General features: G+C 43.5%; 1 protein-coding gene across 3 annotated transcripts in view; it reads left to right on the top strand.

The window, feature by feature from the left end:
- The window catches only part of SCaMC (Short Calcium-binding Mitochondrial Carrier), an 80,340-nt gene that overhangs the window by 42,817 nt on the left and 18,842 nt on the right, over positions 1-18,681 (top strand). For 2 of the 3 annotated variants that reach the window (XM_084587817.1, XM_084587816.1), the window contains exon 8: positions 8,763-8,930. In XM_084587817.1, the coding sequence (XP_084443943.1) occupies positions 8,763-8,930 (168 nt within the window). Of the gene's footprint in view, positions 1-8,762; positions 8,931-9,685; positions 9,771-18,681 lie in introns of all 3 variants that reach the window. The other variant, XM_084587818.1, reaches the window with a different exon arrangement.

The raw sequence follows: 18,681 nt of genomic DNA, 5'->3' as shown, positions 1-18,681 counted from the left end.
ATATTTAGAAAAACACAAATAAGGTCAGTTTAAATTACCTGACATATGCGATGAAAGTCTTCACTTGTATATGCATTAAACATATTTATTGCAGACATACATTGTGCTTCAGCATTAGTAAATGCCTTACTGTTTATGCAGATAGTTTTTTAGTTAAGGGCTTCAAGCATGTGGAGCCATGCCGGCTTCTGTTGGTGTTTGCCACTAGAAGGTTTGGGACATTCGAAATGCCTGATGCAAGAAAATATCATCGTGCATTGCTACTTGACACTGAATATGCCAGTAAAAATACCTAAATGGTTCTGAACGGGACTATGTTCATCTGCTGAGGACCCATGATAGGTAAAAACCGTTAATCTGGAAATACAGTAAAAGCTCATTAATTCGGACTTCTAGGGACCGTAAGATATGTCCGAATTAACCGAATGCCCGAATTATCGAGAGAACAAAAAAAAAAAAAAAAAACATGCACGATTTTATCTCAACATACCGTTATTACTTAAAGTAATCACGGATGCTTGTCTGCTTTCCCGCAGAAACCCGCGCGGATACTATTTTCCTCAGTCCTTCCAGGTGCTCAGCAGCGCGCATGCCATCTGCAGTGCCCCAACAAAATTCCTCTAACACAACGAGGGCCTCTGCTGCTTCCGTGAGGGGGCCGAGGCTGCTCCTCTTGTAGCCCCTCTTCCTCCTCCGAATCTTCGCCGTGCAGTAGGTCCCGGACAATTTCTTCCTCAGTTAGAGAGCCGGCTGTAGCAACGCCGTTATCAATGCTGATGTAATCGGCGAGTGTCACCGCATCCGGCAGCACACCTCCGAAATCCGGGCAGTCATCTGCATTGTCGTCTGGCGACACTTCTGCCACTGTGTCATTGCAGGGCTCAGGCAAAACGAAGCCACTGTGTCGAAAGCAGTTAGCGATGACGTGCGCAGGTGTGTTCTTCCAAACGTAGGCAAGAATGTTGACCGCGCTCAGAAGATCCACGTCGTACTGCTTACCGACTTCATTGCACAGTAGCATGCGTTCCAGCATGCGCCTGCGGTATTTAGTCTTCACATACTGAATTATACCTTGGTCCATCGGTTGTAGAGCCGATGTAGTGTTGGGCGGCAAAAAAACAACTTCAATGTTGTTCAGTCCGGTGGCACTGTTATGTGCACTACAGTTGTCAAGGACAATTAACACCTTGCGGTTCTTCGCGGAAAACTGTCGGTCTAACTTTTGTATCCAGCCGCGAAAAATTTCCGATGTCATCCAGTCCTTTTTATTAGTCCGGTACTCCACCGGAAGAGCAGGCACGTTCTTAAAGCACCGTGGCTTTTGTGCCTTTCCAATGACAACAAGCGGCAAGCGCTCTGTCCCTGTCATGTTTGCGGCTAAAAGAACGGTGACTCGTTTTTTACTCCTTTTTCCTCCGATGCAGGGATCTCCTTTTATTGTCACAGTCTTGTCAGGCAATGCCTTAAAGAAAAGTGCTGTTTCATCAGCATTAAAAATGTCATTTGGATCATATGCTGCGATATGTTCCAGCAGCTGAGCATTCTTCCAGTTGTTGGCAACATCTTCGTTGACGGCACCTCTTTCGCCGCACACAGTCTTGAAAACGAGACCATGTCTGTCTCTAAACCGCGCACACCACCCCTCTGACGCTTTGAATTCATCGATATACATCATCAGTGCAAACCTCTTGGCCTGCGCCATGATGAGGGGTCCACTCAGTGGGAGATTTGCATCACGCGAGTTGACCACCCACCGAAGCAAGGCTTCTTCCAACTCTGGATGAGCTGCTGTTCGCAAACGCTTTCTTGACGCTTGGAACTTCTCGCTTTCGAACGCCTGAAGAATCTGTTCTTCATATTTTACATATGTGCTTAAAGTACTCCTTTTAACGTCATATTTTTTCATTGCTTCTTGTCGGGAGAGCTCGTTCTTAAGGGCCCGCAAAATTTCCACTTTGGTAGCCAAGTCCTTGGCCTCGTAGCTCTTCGGCCGTTTCGCCGGTGTTGCCATCGGGGGCAGCACACAACAGAGAAGCAATGAGCCGCACTAAAGTGAGCAGTCTTCAATACAACAGCGTAGCGCACCGACAGCAGCAAAATGACAAAATGGCACCGCCAGTAACGTCGACTCGTGAAAAAACAAGAAGCGCCCATCCAGCCACAAGTCGAGCCAAGTTGATTAATTGATGTCCATGGCAATGCTGCTTTTTGGTATCGCTATTGCGCCGCGTTCGTCTTATTTTCGTTTTCGAGCCTCGGTAGCTGCCCGAAGTTGTCCGAATTATCCGTTGTGCGGTCAAATCTGTCCGAATTAACGAGAGTTTCTTCCCATAGACTCCTATACATAATTCTGGGGACCAGGCGCGAAGGTCGAATTATCCGATTTTCCAAATTAACGGGAGTCGAATTAACGAGCTGTAACTGTTAAATCCAAAAAATCACTAGCACACAAACACTATCCCCTGAATAATGGGGACCAAATTATGCCCCTTACAACTCTAAAAAGGCTGTAATCTGAAAAGGAATGCTCAGTGTCAATGAACGTAGCAGGAGCGTGTTTGCAATTCAAAACATCCGATGCCCCTACTCTTCGGTATCCTAGAATGTAAGCCGGCCATTACTCTGGAGGTCTGCTTGAGCACTGAAAACCCCTTGTTTTTTTTTTTTTTGTTTTTTTTTTTTTTTTGTCCAAGGCGGACTGCAATTTGGTGAAACTCATTCCACAACTGCCCTGCAAGGAAAAGTGGCGATTCATTGCTGTACGTTCTCAATTCATCAAGTGTTGTTATGCGGATTACACCCCCTCCACTCCAGTTTCTTGTAGTGGTCGCGAGAAAAGTGAAGTTGTGGCACAACTACGCCGGTCGCCTACCAGGTTGCCCTGAGGGAAGGCAGCTTGTGCTCTCACGATTGAAGCACTCTGATTATCTGAGAAACTGTTGCCACATTACCAAACAGGGAATGATAGCTTCCAGTCGAGTGAGGCAGTGCACAGACGAGAATGTGCTTTCAGAACGCAGCCTTGACTAAAGCAATAAATTCATTAGCATCCTTGGAATGCTTCCCGAGTTATTCACAGATACAGTGAAGCTGGGCAGGTCACATGCCTCATCTTCGGGTAAAACGGCTTCAGCAGAAGTGTGGTTTTTTCATAGAGGTTGCTGCATCCGTGTAAAAGAAGCAAAACCTTGCTGCATTCCGTTATCCTTTGAGCAGAGAACTTTCAAGGATTCGTTAAAAAGGTAGGTTATAATTTTTTTGTTGGTTCTGTACAAAGGCCTGGGGCATACAAGCCTTGTGTTTTAATCGGGTCCAGGCTTTCTTGCTGGGGAATTTTGACCAAAAATACTCTCTGTTCACATCTGTTGTTTCTTCTGTGAAGGCCGAAAAAGCAGGAGTCGCTGTGCTCATTTTGTATCCCTCCAAGGAGTTTATCATACATAGTCTAGAGACAGTTTTTCCCAAGTTTAGATTTGGGTGGCACGTTCTGTTGCAACACTTCTGAAGTAACTGTTTAAATAACGACCTTCAATTTTTCCCCGCAATTTTTGCAGCCACTAAGACCTCGCATAAGTCAGAGTACAAAGCTTAAAGGCTTGCTCTTAAAGGCTTGCTCTTAAAGGCTGCTATCAAGGACATTTTCTTCCGGCATTAAACATTTGCCTAATGTCCTGCCTTTTTTTTTTTTTTTTTTTTTTTTTTTTTTTTTTTTTTTTTTTTGCTGGTTCAGGTGATACTAGCCTGCTCGAGAAATATGCGATAATGACATGTATGTCAAAATTTAATGTAATTACAGCCGAAAATATTCTGTCGTGTGAAAAGGCGAGCATTTTGGATATATCGTAGTATGTGGGCAAAAATTAAGAGGACGCTCAAACTTTGGCTTAAGAATAAATGCGACGGTGCCTTTAACACGGTTTTTTCATTCCGCAATATTTTTGTGTCTTTTTTTCTGTTGATTTGTGGGAAAAGTAAGGCGCAGTATATCTGTCTTATTTCTGTGTGGACACCTGCACTTACAGTTACTGGCATACAGTTGGAGGTATATACATTACTGGCATACAGATGGAGGTATATACATATTCATTGGTTTGAATCCCAGTTGTAAACTAGCTTCCAACTTGACTAATAGATGGATGCTAAATAGGAAGCGAAGTGGTATGACATCATCCTGAACGCTGCACAAGAATATGTTTCATCACAATTTATGATACGAAATCACGTGCATATCTTTCCCGACCTGTTTCCAACTTGTCTTTGAAACTTTCCTATCAAACTGGGGTGCAGCAACAGTTTTTTGGTCAAACAAGCCCTATATGCTATCATGCAATAGGCAAATTTTAACTTTGGGTGCTTTCTTTCAATTAGCGGCACATTATGAAATAAACGATGCCGAAGTGCTGCATGGAGCACTTCACAGTTTTCGGTAACTGTAAAGATTCCACTTAAACATGCCTTATTATGTGCTCGCCTTCATTCCGCATGGTTGGGGGAAGACTATCGCCATCTGCAGTACATAGTATAGTGTACCAGTAGTCCACTGCTTAATCTATGTGCTCTTCGAGACCTTTGGCTTTGGCATGGCTGGTAAGGGCGGTCAAGGTTCGGGACCAAATGTGAAGATAACGAAAATAACGGGGTATGGTACGTCAGTGCTGTTTGTTCTGCTTTTGTTAGCTGTGCTGGAATATAGTGCGGATGGATAGAATATGGTGCAGGATTGATGGCGAAAAAGTGGTCTTCATACAATCGTTAAACTGCAGTCTTATTAAACGTTTATATGAGTGCATGAATGTGTATATGCACACACGGCTGGTCCAGTATGGCGTGCTTCTATGATTGCCTCAAAATATTATTTGATGAGGATAACCTGAAGCCTCAAGCACAAGGAAATGTATGCGGCAGACAGTCGAAATGTTGACCAGTTAAGCTGGATTTAGCTGATTTATGCAACCATTTCTTGTTAGCTACAGCTGAAGTCAATTGCGAATTGCTTTGACGAATGTATAACTGAATTCAAATATTTTTTGAAATTCAGCGAATTCCAATCGATTACTTTACCAGCCAAATTCTACAAGCTGGAACAGTAAAATGTCAGAAATAGGAAAATAGTTGTTTCAGCGTCGTCTGCTCACGTGATTAGAACAGTGTTTCAGGGCTATTTTAACCAAAATAGGGCCTTTTTAGGCATAAATATCGGAATCACCCCTGCGCGTTGCCACTCAGCTCGGATTAACCACCAACAAGCCGTCCAACCCGCTCGTGCATCTGTCGGCTCATCTGAAGTCATTTTTTGTTCTAACAGCAAAAGACGAACTGTTTGCCTGCCGAAGCTGTGACTCGTCTCGACAGCGTGCGCTTCAAATCATTCATTCAAAATGTAATGCCTCTCGTGGGCCTTTGTGAAACTAACAAGTAAATAAATAAATAGGCACTTACAGGCATTATAAACATATAGGTGGTGGTCAAAAAGTGAAGAAAGCGCAAAGCATGCTGGGTACTCAGACTTCAGGTTCGCTCAGCGAGGAGGGCATCTACGGGGCAGCGCTTGAAACGCGGCGCAGTCAAGCTTTAATTCAACTTTTCATTCGTGTTTTAAGCACTAATGAAGTCGTAAGAAGGTCAGCATAATCTGTGTACATTATTATGCCCACATTCAGTGTTTTATACCTGAAAAAAGAGAGCAAAGGCATTGTAAGTGCGACCGTTTCAGCCAGTGTCGTTTGTTGCTAAAAGTTTGTTGATTGCTACTTTTATTGTGCAGCCGCTACATGTGTGTCAAATATACATTAGAATAAACATATGGCAGTTCTGCGTTACCAAGAGCTGAATATTCGGGCTGCTATAGCAGCCGTAGCACAACTGAGGGAACAGTCGTTGACTTGATGGCATCTGATGACAGCTGTGCTGAATAAGCCGAGGTAGCAAAGTTCATCACATGTACTAATTATGAAATTAGATTTAGGGAGATTGCAAAAAAGGGACGCAGGAGCTTCAAGTCATTGATTATATGCAATAACTGAAAAATTTCAAACTTCAAAAGCGTTCTTAATGTAGTTTTTAACAGTTGGTGGTTGAGTCTGCAGTTTTCAACAAGAACATCTTCGGCGGAACTCCGCCTGGTTGAATACTTGAAACAAAAGTTTCAGAAACACTATCACCAACCAAATTATTTATTAGAACCCAGCATTTTGTGGCCAACTCAGTCCCTTCCTCAGGGGCGACTAAAGTTCGAGGCCCGCAGTAGCAAGCAGCGGCCTATGCTTCCCCTTTCCCAACACGTGGCTGAGTTCAATTGGGATAGGGAGGGTAGCGTACACAGTTGAACTTGATTTTTATATCGCTGAAGAAACACCACAGGAAGAAAGACACAAAAGGACAGAAGTGCAACTTCTACATGCTGCCATCCACCGTTTGAGTTTTATGCTTTTATCTTTGACTTCTCTCTCTCATGTCATCTTTGGTTTTTTAATCTCTTGTGGTTGCTCGCCTTTGTCATTTTCTTGATTCTTGTCTTTATCCATGCGACCTGCCTTTCACCCATGTGTTTTGTCATGATTGAACTGGTTCAATTCTGCCTAGTGTTTTTTTCTGATTTAGTGTGGTGGTTATCGCACATTCCTGCAGACCAGAGATTGTAAAAGATTGCCTGGGTTCCTTTTCTGCTCAATAAAGTTGGAAGTTGCGCTTCTGTCCTTTTGTGTCTTTCTTCCTATGGTGTTTCTTCAGCGCTATAAAAATCAAGATCATGTACCAACTAACCCGTCAAAAAGTCCTGCTACACAATTGAACAGCTGACAACTGTAGCAGTAAATAGGAAACCGGGGACGCTACCTTCCGCGTACAGAATTGGACTCCGCCACATGTTGGAAAGGGGCAGCAAAGGCCGCTGCTTACTACTGCGGGCCTCGAAGTTTAGTCATCCCTGAGGAAGGGACCGAGTTGGCCCCAAAACGTCGAGTTCTAATAAATATTTTGGTTGGTGACAGTGTTTTTCAAACTTTAGTCTGCAGTTTAGTATGTACCGGCAGCAAGTGTGATCGCCTACCGTATTTACTAGCTTGTAACATGAGTTTCGTTTTCAAGATTTTTCTCTTTTAAAGCCTACTCTTGTGTAATGAATTTCAAAAATGTCCGTAATTTCTTGTTACGACAAGGTTTTTATTATACATGCAGTTTTCGCATGAAGACTCCAAAGGACAATGCACAATAGAAAATAAAATAAATGTAGTGGAAAACATTTTGAAAATGCTTGCAGTAAATCCGCATTATTCAAAGTGTATAAACATTGAAAGTTTTTGCATTAACTATGGCAAGTGTGGGTATTCACAGAACCCACAAAAGCAGCTGGCAGAACCCGTTTGAGAATGTCTGGTATAGAGAGATGTTGGGGGCGAAGGGGGTTACATCGATGCATATGTGAAAGCAATCAGGCTTCCACCAGCTTCTCAGAATCCTGTCAGTGCTGGAGAGATTATCACAGGCAGAATCTGGTCACTTTAGCACGTACAGGTGCAGACACATGTAAATGGAGCACGAAATTTCATTCTGATTGCAGTTTCACTTTCCCTGTCAGAGATAAAGAAACCATACTTGTCCATGAGAAAGCGCACTAGCATCGTCTAGCGGCATGCACACATCGCAGCTGCCAGTTTGAATTCAGCAATGCATGAAAAATGTTAGTTGCAGAGAGTGTGCTCCGTTTACTTTTACACGATTGCACATAAGGCTTATCCAGCCATTGCCGTACCCCAGAATTGGCATTGTTCCAAACATATCTGAAAAAATGCACTCGTGATTTCATATCAAAATGTTTACCCAAATGTGTTTATGCAGTTTCGGCACCAAAATAAGGCCGTTATACTTAGTGGCCCGGGCAGAGGCATATTATTTTTTATTATTTTTGGGCAGCCTCACCATAATGTATGTTATTTATGCAGTGTTCAGGGTGCTGTCTTACGATATCACTTCCTATTTAGCATCCGTATTCTAGTCAAGTTAGAGGCTAATTTACTATATGAATTCGAATCGACGACGTTAGTACTTCCAACTTTGAGCCGTTAATCAGAATTGTAGGTGTTCACCAAGAAGTGAGACAGACACTGCACCTTCCTTTCCCCGAAAATCAACTTAAGGTTTTCTAAAAAATTCGCAGAACATAGAAGTCACGTCAATGGTGCTATTGTGTCTACTCTTAAGGCAAAGCTGGAATGTCCCCACAATTCTTGGCTGTGCCTACAAAATCTTGCCTTTTTCAGAATTCCGTTTTCTTTGGTTATGTTATTGATGACATCATTTTCTTTTCTTTTCCTTTTTTTTTTTCGAATGCAGTGCAATGAGCAGAGATCTCTTTCCAATAACAGTTCATGCTTTAAAACCTTTTATTGAATTTAATAAGCAGGTTGTGCACTTTCTTTGCACTTTGCAAATGAAATTAAGCTTGTCAGAAAATTCAGCTTAACACAGTGCAGTGTGAAGGGAATCCACTGTATAGTGTCCTGTTTGGTGGATTAACTATCGAAGTGTGCTTATAAACATATGAGCGGCATTTAGAAGATGCATGCACCCAGCTCACGTTCTTTAGATTTGTGGTTCCTTGAAAAAAATGTCTAAAAATTTTTGTTTTGTTGGAGTAATAAATTTCTCATGTATTGCTGCTTCTCAAAAATATACGAAAATGTAAGTATTTATTGCCACTATTTCAATTAAGCTAAAAGTCAAGGCCCTAATAACTTTGGGCTCAATTTCTGCTGGCAATGCAGGTGCTGAAAACCCGTTTGGCGCTACGCAAGACTGGTCAGTACAAGGGTATAGTGGATGCAGCCTACCAGATATATCGCAATGAAGGATTGCGCAGCTTCTACAAGGGCTACCTACCAAACCTTCTTGGCATCATTCCCTACGCTGGCATTGACCTGGCCATTTACGAGGTGCTGGTGCCATGTTGACTTCAGATGCTTTGTTAGGTGTGCAGTGATTCAGATAGTTTAATCTTTTTTTTTTTTAGGGTATTAATTTCAACATGTTATGCTTTCGTGTACAAGTGATGTGCACGAGGCTATACTTGGAATGAAACTCAAATATATCGAATTAATGTCCCGTCACATTGCTCAAAATTTTCTTCCACTTTTTTAAGGTAAACAATTGCGTAAAGCAGTGAAAAATCAGAATTTGTTGTAGACCACTGCGCACTTGGTTATAATGAGTTGAGGGCTGAGTTTCGTCATAACCAGGTGTAATCATGCACAGGAAGAACCAGCTGAAAATTGATACAGTAAATGCTTAGAAGTGAAAATAAATGGGGAGGAAGAGTAGTGTATTTAGGATCGGAACATCAGGAGTAAAAGCTGCATAGGCAATCTTTGCCTATTCAGCTGTGCAGTGTGGAAGGAAGATTCATTGCACCAGCAGCCAACCTTCTGCTGATGCATCGCAAGGCAGTCCGGCAGTTCTGTTCACCTGTTAACTACGCACAGATGCACAGGGCCAGAGTTAAGCACGGCCCAGTTGGCCCAGTTTCTTGTGTTGCTTCTTTCCGTATGACCTCATCCAAAGTGCTTGCACAAGCAGTGATGCATTTGTGTCAGCACCTGATGTTTACAAAGTTATCATTTTTGGCAACATGCGGCGCCACAGGCTTACAGTAAAAGGATGCTGATTTGCCGTGCCACTGATTTGTCGGTAGGCACTGGATATACTATTGAAGACGCCGATGTGCTATGCTGCTCCCCTTCCCCATCTCCCACGTCGCGGTGCACGTTGACAACAACGTGAGTCTGTGCGTTTTTGGTGACTTCACCCGAAAATGTGACTGTTGTTCAAGAAAATGTGCATTTTGTTTTTCAGTTCATATTGTTAGCCTTCAAGTGCTCTATTCTGAGCTTTTCATGGCAAGTATTATTACCGTTGTGTGCAAGCAGGAGTTTCATTGCGATTTTCAGGCGGGCTGAGTGGAACCATATGGCCGGTTTTGTAATTTGCTTTCTTTTTAATATTTATTTTGGTTTGCAAGCTAGCACATTAACGTCAGACCCATTGTTTCATTGACTGCATTTTTCTTTTAAATGGTAATAGCCTGTTTTGCTGGCTGTGAAGGCCCCCCTCTATGTTACAAGCCTGGCTGTTGTTAATGTGAGAAACTCCTGCCTTCAGTGTTTGCATTTCTGCTTGTCTTCGTGTGCATTTAAGATGCCTCCGCCTTTCCTTGCTCAATACATATTTAATCAATATTGCAGCTACTACATTCAGAAACAGCTCTCTGTGGCTGTGCAGCCAAGGCTATGGGGGGCAGAGCTTTCCTTACAGTGCTACTATGCCAAGTAGTTCAGGCATATCTGGCATTATGGTTTCACTTTCTATGCACTGTTGATGTTGAATTCATAGTTTTTGAGCAGCCGAATGTGTAGAGATGTTTCTTTATGCAACTGGAAACTTTAGTGGATGCAGGCTCTTGATTAGTCAATATTCCACATGGCATATGTTGTAAAAACAAGTCGAATTGTGTAGGCACACAGAGACCGGCGAGAAGAAGTGACAAATGTGGCCTATCTATGCTTCGCTAGATTGCCGACACGTGGCGTAATCATGATCATGCACACGGTGTGTCATACTCATGCTGTACTGGCTAGTGTTGTAGTATATCCTTGATCTAATAATAATGTTAATACAGTACTCTCTTTAATTCGGTCTTCAAGGGATAGGAAAAAATGTTTGAATTGGCTGAAAGTTTGAATCATATTGAATGGGTCGAAAAGAACTGTCGAAAACAGTTTGCATCCCAGTAATTTTATCTAATGAACAGCTGTATGATGTTTGCCTGTATTTGAGATGAAACTCCAAGTGAGAATGGTGGTCTTAGCCAGTTTCTCAAGGTGTTTTACTTCGTGCGCCCTGCCAGGAATGTTGAAGTACTTCAACATTGTAAGGACCTTCGATTGCTATCGTTTTTGCAGTGCACCCCTCTGCGATGATGCATTGGTTAGAGCACTTGACTGCTGTGCCCAAGGATGCGAGATTGAATTCCAGCCGCAGTGGCCAGTTTTTGATAGAGGCAAAAAACGAGGCACCCGTGTGCTGTGCGATGTCAGTGCACATTAAAGAACCCCCCAGTTGTCCAAATTTCCTGAGTCCTCCATTATGGCGTCTCTCATAGCTTGAGTTGCTTTGAGATGTTAAACCCCACAAACTAAGCCAAACCAAAACTTTTTGCAGCGCGACACAGTTGCAGTGGTGCCTGTTCGCAACACAGCCTTGTTGCATTTTGAGAATGCTTCATTACACAGTCCACACGGTGAAGCATAGCATCACAGCGATGCGTGCAATGCAGTGAAATTGCGAGGGACCAGCGCGCAGCTCCAGCCTACCAGAAGCAGCATGTGGATGCACACCAGAGGTATATGCGTGGGCTTTAGAACAGCATCACTGCATTTCGAAATAAAAATAAAAAAACAATGGCGTGCCAAGCAGCATCCAAAATGGTGCGACTGGCTGACGGAAACGCCCAATCGCAGTTGCAGGATGGCGTGGAGTAAAAGTAAAGTTGAAACTATGCAACTGAGCTGTTTTGGAAAGGGAGACTCATTGTCGTTATGGCTTTCATAAGACGTACGAAGTGCCCACGCACCATTGTTTCATGTAGTTTATGCTTGGGGAGTTCTAGTTGTGTGATCACTGGCTGCACATGTTGTGCCTCGTTATCCCTCATCCGAGTTAACCGGAGCGAACCCGTCCATTGTTCAAATTAACGGATGTTTGACTGCAGACTTGCATGGACGTCGCTCGGGACTACACTCCTAGTTCAAATTATCCAAACATCCAAATTAATGGGGGTCGTATTAACGAGATTTCACTGCAATTATTGCAACGGTGTGGTGGTCCAGGGCAAGATCTGCAAAATGTCTGAAGGACTGTATTCTCCAGAGTAAGCTGGTGTGTTTTGGCTGTCTAGCTTTGTAGCCAGAGAAAGCTATCCCCAACTGTAGACAGCTTTAGTTGTGCCCCCACAACAGGTTCATGTATGCAAGGAGCTAGTGAGGATGGTAGTGCATATCAGCAGAATGCAGCAATCCAGTACACTGTTTTGTGGCCTGTGCAGGGCTTGCATGATTAACGTTGACAACATGGCAGTGCGCTGCCTGCTCGCTTCAGATCAAATGCAGAATCGCTGCTGTATTTTTTGGTGCAATAGCTCACTGTAAATAGTGGCATTCACTTTGATTTGTTGGATCCTCACCATTACTTAATGGTACAAGTGACCAAGTGATGTATAATGTGCTCTTGCACTCAGTGACCTAACTGCGCAAGCGCCCACCTGAGTGGACTACCAGGTTGTACTCCCAGGTGGTTGAAATTTCCGGAGCTCTCCAGTACGGTGTCTCTCATAGCCAGAGTCGCTTTGGGACAGTAAACCTGAGAAACCAAACCATCCAAACTGTATTTTGTTTCCAAGTCATCGGGAAAGGGTGCAGCTGTTTTTGCCATCGCGCATTGCTGGGCATTCTTGCCCTCAGCCTCATTTACTTGCTGCCAGTTTTGCAGCAGGAGGTGCATCTCTTGGGGAGGCTCCCCTGGGGTAGCTAGTGAGGCAGCGAGCCATTTGCTCGCGTGGTCTTGTATTCTGTGCATGTGCAATGGTATGGTGCACCAACTTCTATATGTCCGACTCCAGGCATGTCTGAAATTCTTGCTTGAAACAGTCACTGAATGATTTTGAAATGGAACTACGGAACCAGCGGGTTTTATATTCTTTAATTTTTTGTGCATGCACAGGACGACAAATTGCGCGGCGGCGAATATCTTGCATGAACTTGTCAGGAGCTGATTTCATTTGGCCGTCGTCACAGTGTGACGTTGCATACCATGTGATGGGTGTAAACAAAACACATAACTGAACAATACAATGCAGCAAGAACAGGATTCAAACTCGAGGTCAACTTCCCTGGCATTAGGCAACTGAGCCATTGCCAAAGCCTGGTATTGCTCATGTTAAACAGCCACTTTCTTGCATTGCATATTGCCATCTTCGTCAACTTCGATCCGAGCATGAGTCCTTCCTGTATCAAGACCGCACAGTCACTTGCACATAACCACATCTGCTTGGGCTGCTGTGCCGCACCATAGGTGCCAACAACTCTTTGGACTTGTCTACGCCATTATTGTGGGAAAAAGCAAGGGGTAGGGAGTAAAGCAATGCCATCTTCACTTTTGGCCTGGATACAGAGCCTTCTGCTAATGCATATATTTAGGTGGAAAACACCAATTAGCTGACACTAATTGATGTTCCAAGTCGCTAAGCTTAGTTCTATCAATTTAAAAAAAAAATTTTTATGCCTCCTGTTTTGTATCAGAGGTAAAGAAATATATGATAAAACCACAAGTGCATATGAGTGTGTAGTGCTTCAGTTCTGCATTTTCCAACAAATGAAATGATGGTGTAAAAAGTTCCCTACTAAGATGTCGCCAATTTTATGAAGCAGGACCAGCCTAAGCATGAGGTTTAGACTTCAGATGGGGCTGCCATTACCATTTTCGAATGGTAATGGCATTACCATATCACCGCCGGACAAAATGAGGGTGAGGATGAGAATAAGCGAGAGGAGGCAACATGTTCTCATAGTAACAACCAACACTCGTTGTAACTCCGAAATGCCACGACCGGCACCTGCTAGTGTGCATAGGCATGGTCGTGAAGTGTAGCTCACACTGGGCACAATAGTACATCCCCATTATAGCAATGACACCAGGCAAAGCCGTTGTTCACATTTCCATATACAGTTGATCCCGAATATGTCGAACTCAAAGGGGATTGTAAATTAGTTAGATATATATCGATAAGTCAGTATATGAAATGTGCCAACAGGTGAAACTTCTCTGTAACACAGAAGAGTGAACACGGTGAACCCATGCTGTTGGCATGCTTCCTACAGCAACGTGCAGCACACTGCTCACCGCAGACATGGGGACCCCACAGAGAATAGCAGTACGTACAGGCACGCCCAGCGCCACCTCGCTCTGGGCATCGAAAAGGAGGGCGCACTCGGCACACCTTCACTTTCCACTTCATGGACATGCGATATTGGAGTTTCAGAGCTCGTGTTGCTCATGTCTCGCACCGTGTGCATATGCAGACCAGCTCTGGCATATACATATGCGCCCAGTGCGCAGGGCAAGAGCTGTTGGAGTTGGGGTTCTTGCATCAAAGTTGCAGCGAATGGCAAAAAGCCACTACTAATCATAAGGTCTCATTCTCTTACTGGAACACTATAAACACAATAATATCTCTATTAAAATTACTCTGCAATTGATTTCTGCATCGGCTTGAACAGTGAAGCAGGCTGCTGGAGAGTTGTGGAAGCCTTCACTCAGCTAGGCTGGCTTCACCGCATTGCAACTGGTTCACTGAATGCCAGCTTTTCTATATGACAGCAGTAAAGCAAGCACATCAGACCAAAGGCCATCTTTTACCTGGTGCCATGCATGAAAAGTGATCATGAGAGCATCATTAGGAAAGGCACACTTTTAGGGGAACAATGCACAGTTCGATATATCGAATATTTGCCTGAACAGGAGTTCGATAAACATGATGTTGGGGTTCTCACGGGGCTCCGGCTCTGCTCTAAGAACCGAAGCCACACTGCTAGCTCTGACCACAGCCGTGGCCATGAAAAACGACACACCGAGGCACAGCCAGCGGGCCAAGCTGTTTATTGGGAACGCCCAATGTTCTTTCCCGCTGTCATAGGAGCATCTGCGCGCTCTGGCGACGCGGCGTCGTCTCTCTCGATGCTGTCCACTGAGAATAGAAGGGAGGGGGAAGAAGGGGCTGCCCAGCGCGCTACGCCAGTTCTCTCATCCCCGCCCTCTCCGCCACAGCTCTGGGGGAAGGAGGTAAAAGAGGGGAAAGATGAGGGGTCCCCGGTGAAGGAGAGAGAGGGTGTTCACCACGTCGTGCAGGCGAGGGGAATGTTGAATTCCCACAATGAACAGCACTGCAGGATACTTAACATGGGATTTTCAAGGGGTTACTAAGAGTTCAATATAAGCAATAATTCAATATAACCATGATTGACTGTAATTTAATTGTTTTGCCCTTAAAAATGAAATACTTCTAATGCATTCATCGCTGCCATTATTAACATTAACCAAAGCCCTTAGCTCAAAGCCAAGAAGCTTTGGCTAACTGATACTATTTGGTACCACACTGTGTTATGCTACACAAGGCTGTGCTTGCTTTGCTCAGCTAAAACTGTCTTAAGGCAGTTAACTGTAACATGCTCCCATTGCATAAGCAAACCTTTTGCAGGTGCACAACTAAAACTGCCTGTGGGTAAAGGCAGCAGTTGAACCTGCAAACATGGCTAAATGGAAACTATCATTTTTTAAGGCGAAAGCCTTTAATGCATCATCGTTGTCGACAAAAGGCTGTCAGTAGAAGGTTGTCGGCAGAGGTGTCACGCATTCAAGAGCGAGAGGTAAAAATAAATTAAGAAACCTTGCCTCCACCGGGGATCGAACCTCCATCCCTTGGATCTCCAGCCGAGTGCTTTACCACTGCGTCACGCCGCGGATCGTCAAACGCTCTTCATAATTCCCCGTTGTCTACTGTGAGGATGATAGCGGGATTCTGCGAGTGACATATACTGCGCCTTTCTTTTCCTGTAAACAAATTATAGAACGGCGGTGAACTTTGATGCGTTCAGAGAAGTGCTGGTTGCGTTCGAAAGGGGCGTGCGATGTACCGTCATAACAGGTCGTGACGTTACCAGGCGATTCATGCATATGCGAAGCTGATCGCCGGGCGTCCGATCCAGGCATCCGTGCGGTGCCTTTCATTTGCCGCTTCCTCGAACGCTGCACCACACAGCAAACAGAAGCAGACGCAGATGTTTAGGAGGCGTTAGTACAGCAGGCATCAGCGGCGTTTGAAAGTGAATTTCAGGCTAGAAAAGGCGCAGTATCTGTCACAATTCTCCGCGGACACATGTACCACGCCGTAAAGGAAGGGAGGAAGGTGGGAGTGAAAGAAAGGAGGGAGGTAGAGGTGCCGTAGTGGAGGGCCACGATCCACTGCGCTATAATGGCTATCGCCTCATTGCTATTTAGTGGTCCAAAGTGCCCTCTAGAAGTTTTTAGCAGTTGGGCAAAGGTAGCGTGTAAACTTGTGTCTCAGCCTTATTGAAATGCTTATGCCTAATGCTGGATGCTTATACTTTCCGAGTATGAGGGAATCTGATCCTTTTATATGAAGAAATACAATCCCTGAGGCTGCGTAAAAATGAGAAATGTTGTTTCTGTGTGGAGTTTGTTAGTTTTACATGCGTGTCATGAATTATGATCTGCAACTATTGTTTCTTTGCTTAGTTTTATATGCCAATTAGTGTGAAGAATTTTTCGAGTGAGTATTGTTGGGATGTACTGCCTACATTTTTGACGCAGTGGGGGCAGTGCGTGCACTTTTAGTGCACACCCTGTCCCCACTTAGTGCACTTTAGTGCACTTTTTGGTCATGAGACAGTTTATGCTAAAAATTTCACAGCACATGCACCAGGGGCCAGTTGCAGAATTTTGTGTGTTGGCTTCTTGGGCAAACTGAAAACATTTGATCCACAGATGACATTCCTGCATTGATTTTTTAATATAAAAAGGGGGAGCTGCCACCTCATCTATGTAAGTTCCATTCACGAGCTGCCTTCAACAGTGTGCTGAGGTGATGCGCCAGTCAGCTGGAGCTAATCAGATAACAAAATACTATTCCCATGGAAACATTTTGAAATGGTCTCTGAGCTAAGAGCTATTTGAGTAGATGAAGGGGCATCTCTCTTTTTTCTGTTCCCTAAAATGAAGGCAAGAGTACCATCTCTGAACAAGAAATTTTAGCCAGGAAACAAGCCCTGGAGACAGGTTGACTTCATGGATTCTGCAGATGGTCAGTTGGCATTATGAAAGTGTATAACTAAAACAGGGACTGTGGTAGAGACTTGCATGCACTCAAAGAAAAGTGTAAAAGATTTGTCAGGTTTGTGTGGTTCAGTTCTGTGCCATCTTTTCTCTAGATTTGTTTTGGTTTTTCAAGCACTAATTCTTCACTATTATACTATTTCTTATTGCTCGCATGAATGCTATGTTTATTATTGCTGTTAGTATTCAGTTGTTTTTTTTTTTTCTGTATTTTTACAATTTTTATGAAATTTAATATATCTGGGTTTGACTGTCCATGGTAAAAGGAGGGGAAGATGACTCCACAGTATTGAAAGCCGAACAAGAATTGAGGGGGAGCTTCAGCCTACAAGCCTACATTTCAGTAAGAGAACTTGTCTTCATCTGAACCCAAACGAATATACAAGTTTTCTTGTAGAAGCGTTGGCGTGCGGACTAAGGCTCCCCTTCAACCCTTGTTCATTTTTCATTGATGTTGGGTTCGATGACAGTAAAAGCTAGCATTTTATTTTCAGCAGTGATGTTGGTCCTGTGACACCCCTTTTTTTTGCCATTTTTATGCACCAGTTTTCATTATCTTGCCTACAACAGCAATAAAAAAAAGTAGGCTGCTTGCATTGAACAGATGAAAAGAGAGGGGAATGATAGTGCTATAATTACAGGTATCAGCAGTAATCATGGAATCCAGGCTCCTGTGCTCCTTGTATTTGTGTCAATAGTATCCGTTGTATTTGTGTCAATAGTATCAAAGTGTTTCTTTGCATCAGAATGCACTTGACATTATGTTCGAAAAGATAGGTAAACACAGCACAAGTTGCTGTTTTTGTTGTTCAAGGTAGCTGCAGGACATGTCGAGAGAACTCAGCCCTTTTGACAACCTTGAGCGTGGGAAGTCGTAGGGTAAAAGTGGGCAGCCCACATCAGCAAAATGGAGAGGCTACGAACTTGAAAATAAGGGGTAAGATTATCCTGAGCTCAGACGGCTTGAAAGCTGTATGGAGTAAGGAAAAGAAAACTAGGCAAGCAGTACAAATACTTGGCAGGAGAAAGCGCATGCGGCAGCGTGGCAGGAGTGATGATGGTAGTGAAGGCAGCTGTGGCCATGCTATATGTGCGCAATCTCTGCAAAAGTGTTAAGAGAAAGAAGGTCTCAAAAATAAGTTGTATTGATGAAGCCACAATTATGAAATCTTCAAGGAACACGAATTCTTTATACTATATGATTTAATTTCATGTAAAATAATGCATTGAGTACTTGCATAATGTTACATAAGCCTTTTGCAAAGAGCTTTTGAGAAATTTTACACAAGGAACATTTTAAAAAGTATGCCATTGGGTTCTTAAAGAAACAGTCTACTATTGAAGGCGAGTATAAAAATATTTGCATACTGTCCTGGCGGCAATAACGAGGGCAGCGCTTTCAGTTTAGGAAAGAATTTATATTTTAAATTGGTCAAGGTAGTCTGGTGTGAGCATATCGCAGCACCATGTGCTCTTTCATTGTGGCTAACATGGTAGATGCTTGGAGTGTCTGTAGTGAATATACTGCATTTTGTCACTATGCCACAGTGTCAGAGACAGTCAGTTTGTCTAACACCAGCCTAAGGCAATCTTCTTTTCTTGTTTTCAAAAATTATAGCTACTTTTATTGTTTAATCTTGCTTTACTTTCTTTTAATATGCATTCAAAGAAAGATTCACACAGCCACCATTGTTCTACAGGTAAAAACAGTTGTTAGTATTTGTA

This window comes from Amblyomma maculatum, chromosome 1 (genome assembly GCF_055883805.1).
Source record: "Amblyomma maculatum isolate TAMU_Amacu chromosome 1, ASM5588380v1, whole genome shotgun sequence".
Taxonomy (NCBI): Eukaryota; Metazoa; Arthropoda; class Arachnida; order Ixodida; family Ixodidae; genus Amblyomma; species Amblyomma maculatum.
The sequence above is the reverse complement of the archived record's forward strand: the minus strand, read 5'-3'. Positions and strand labels throughout refer to the sequence as shown.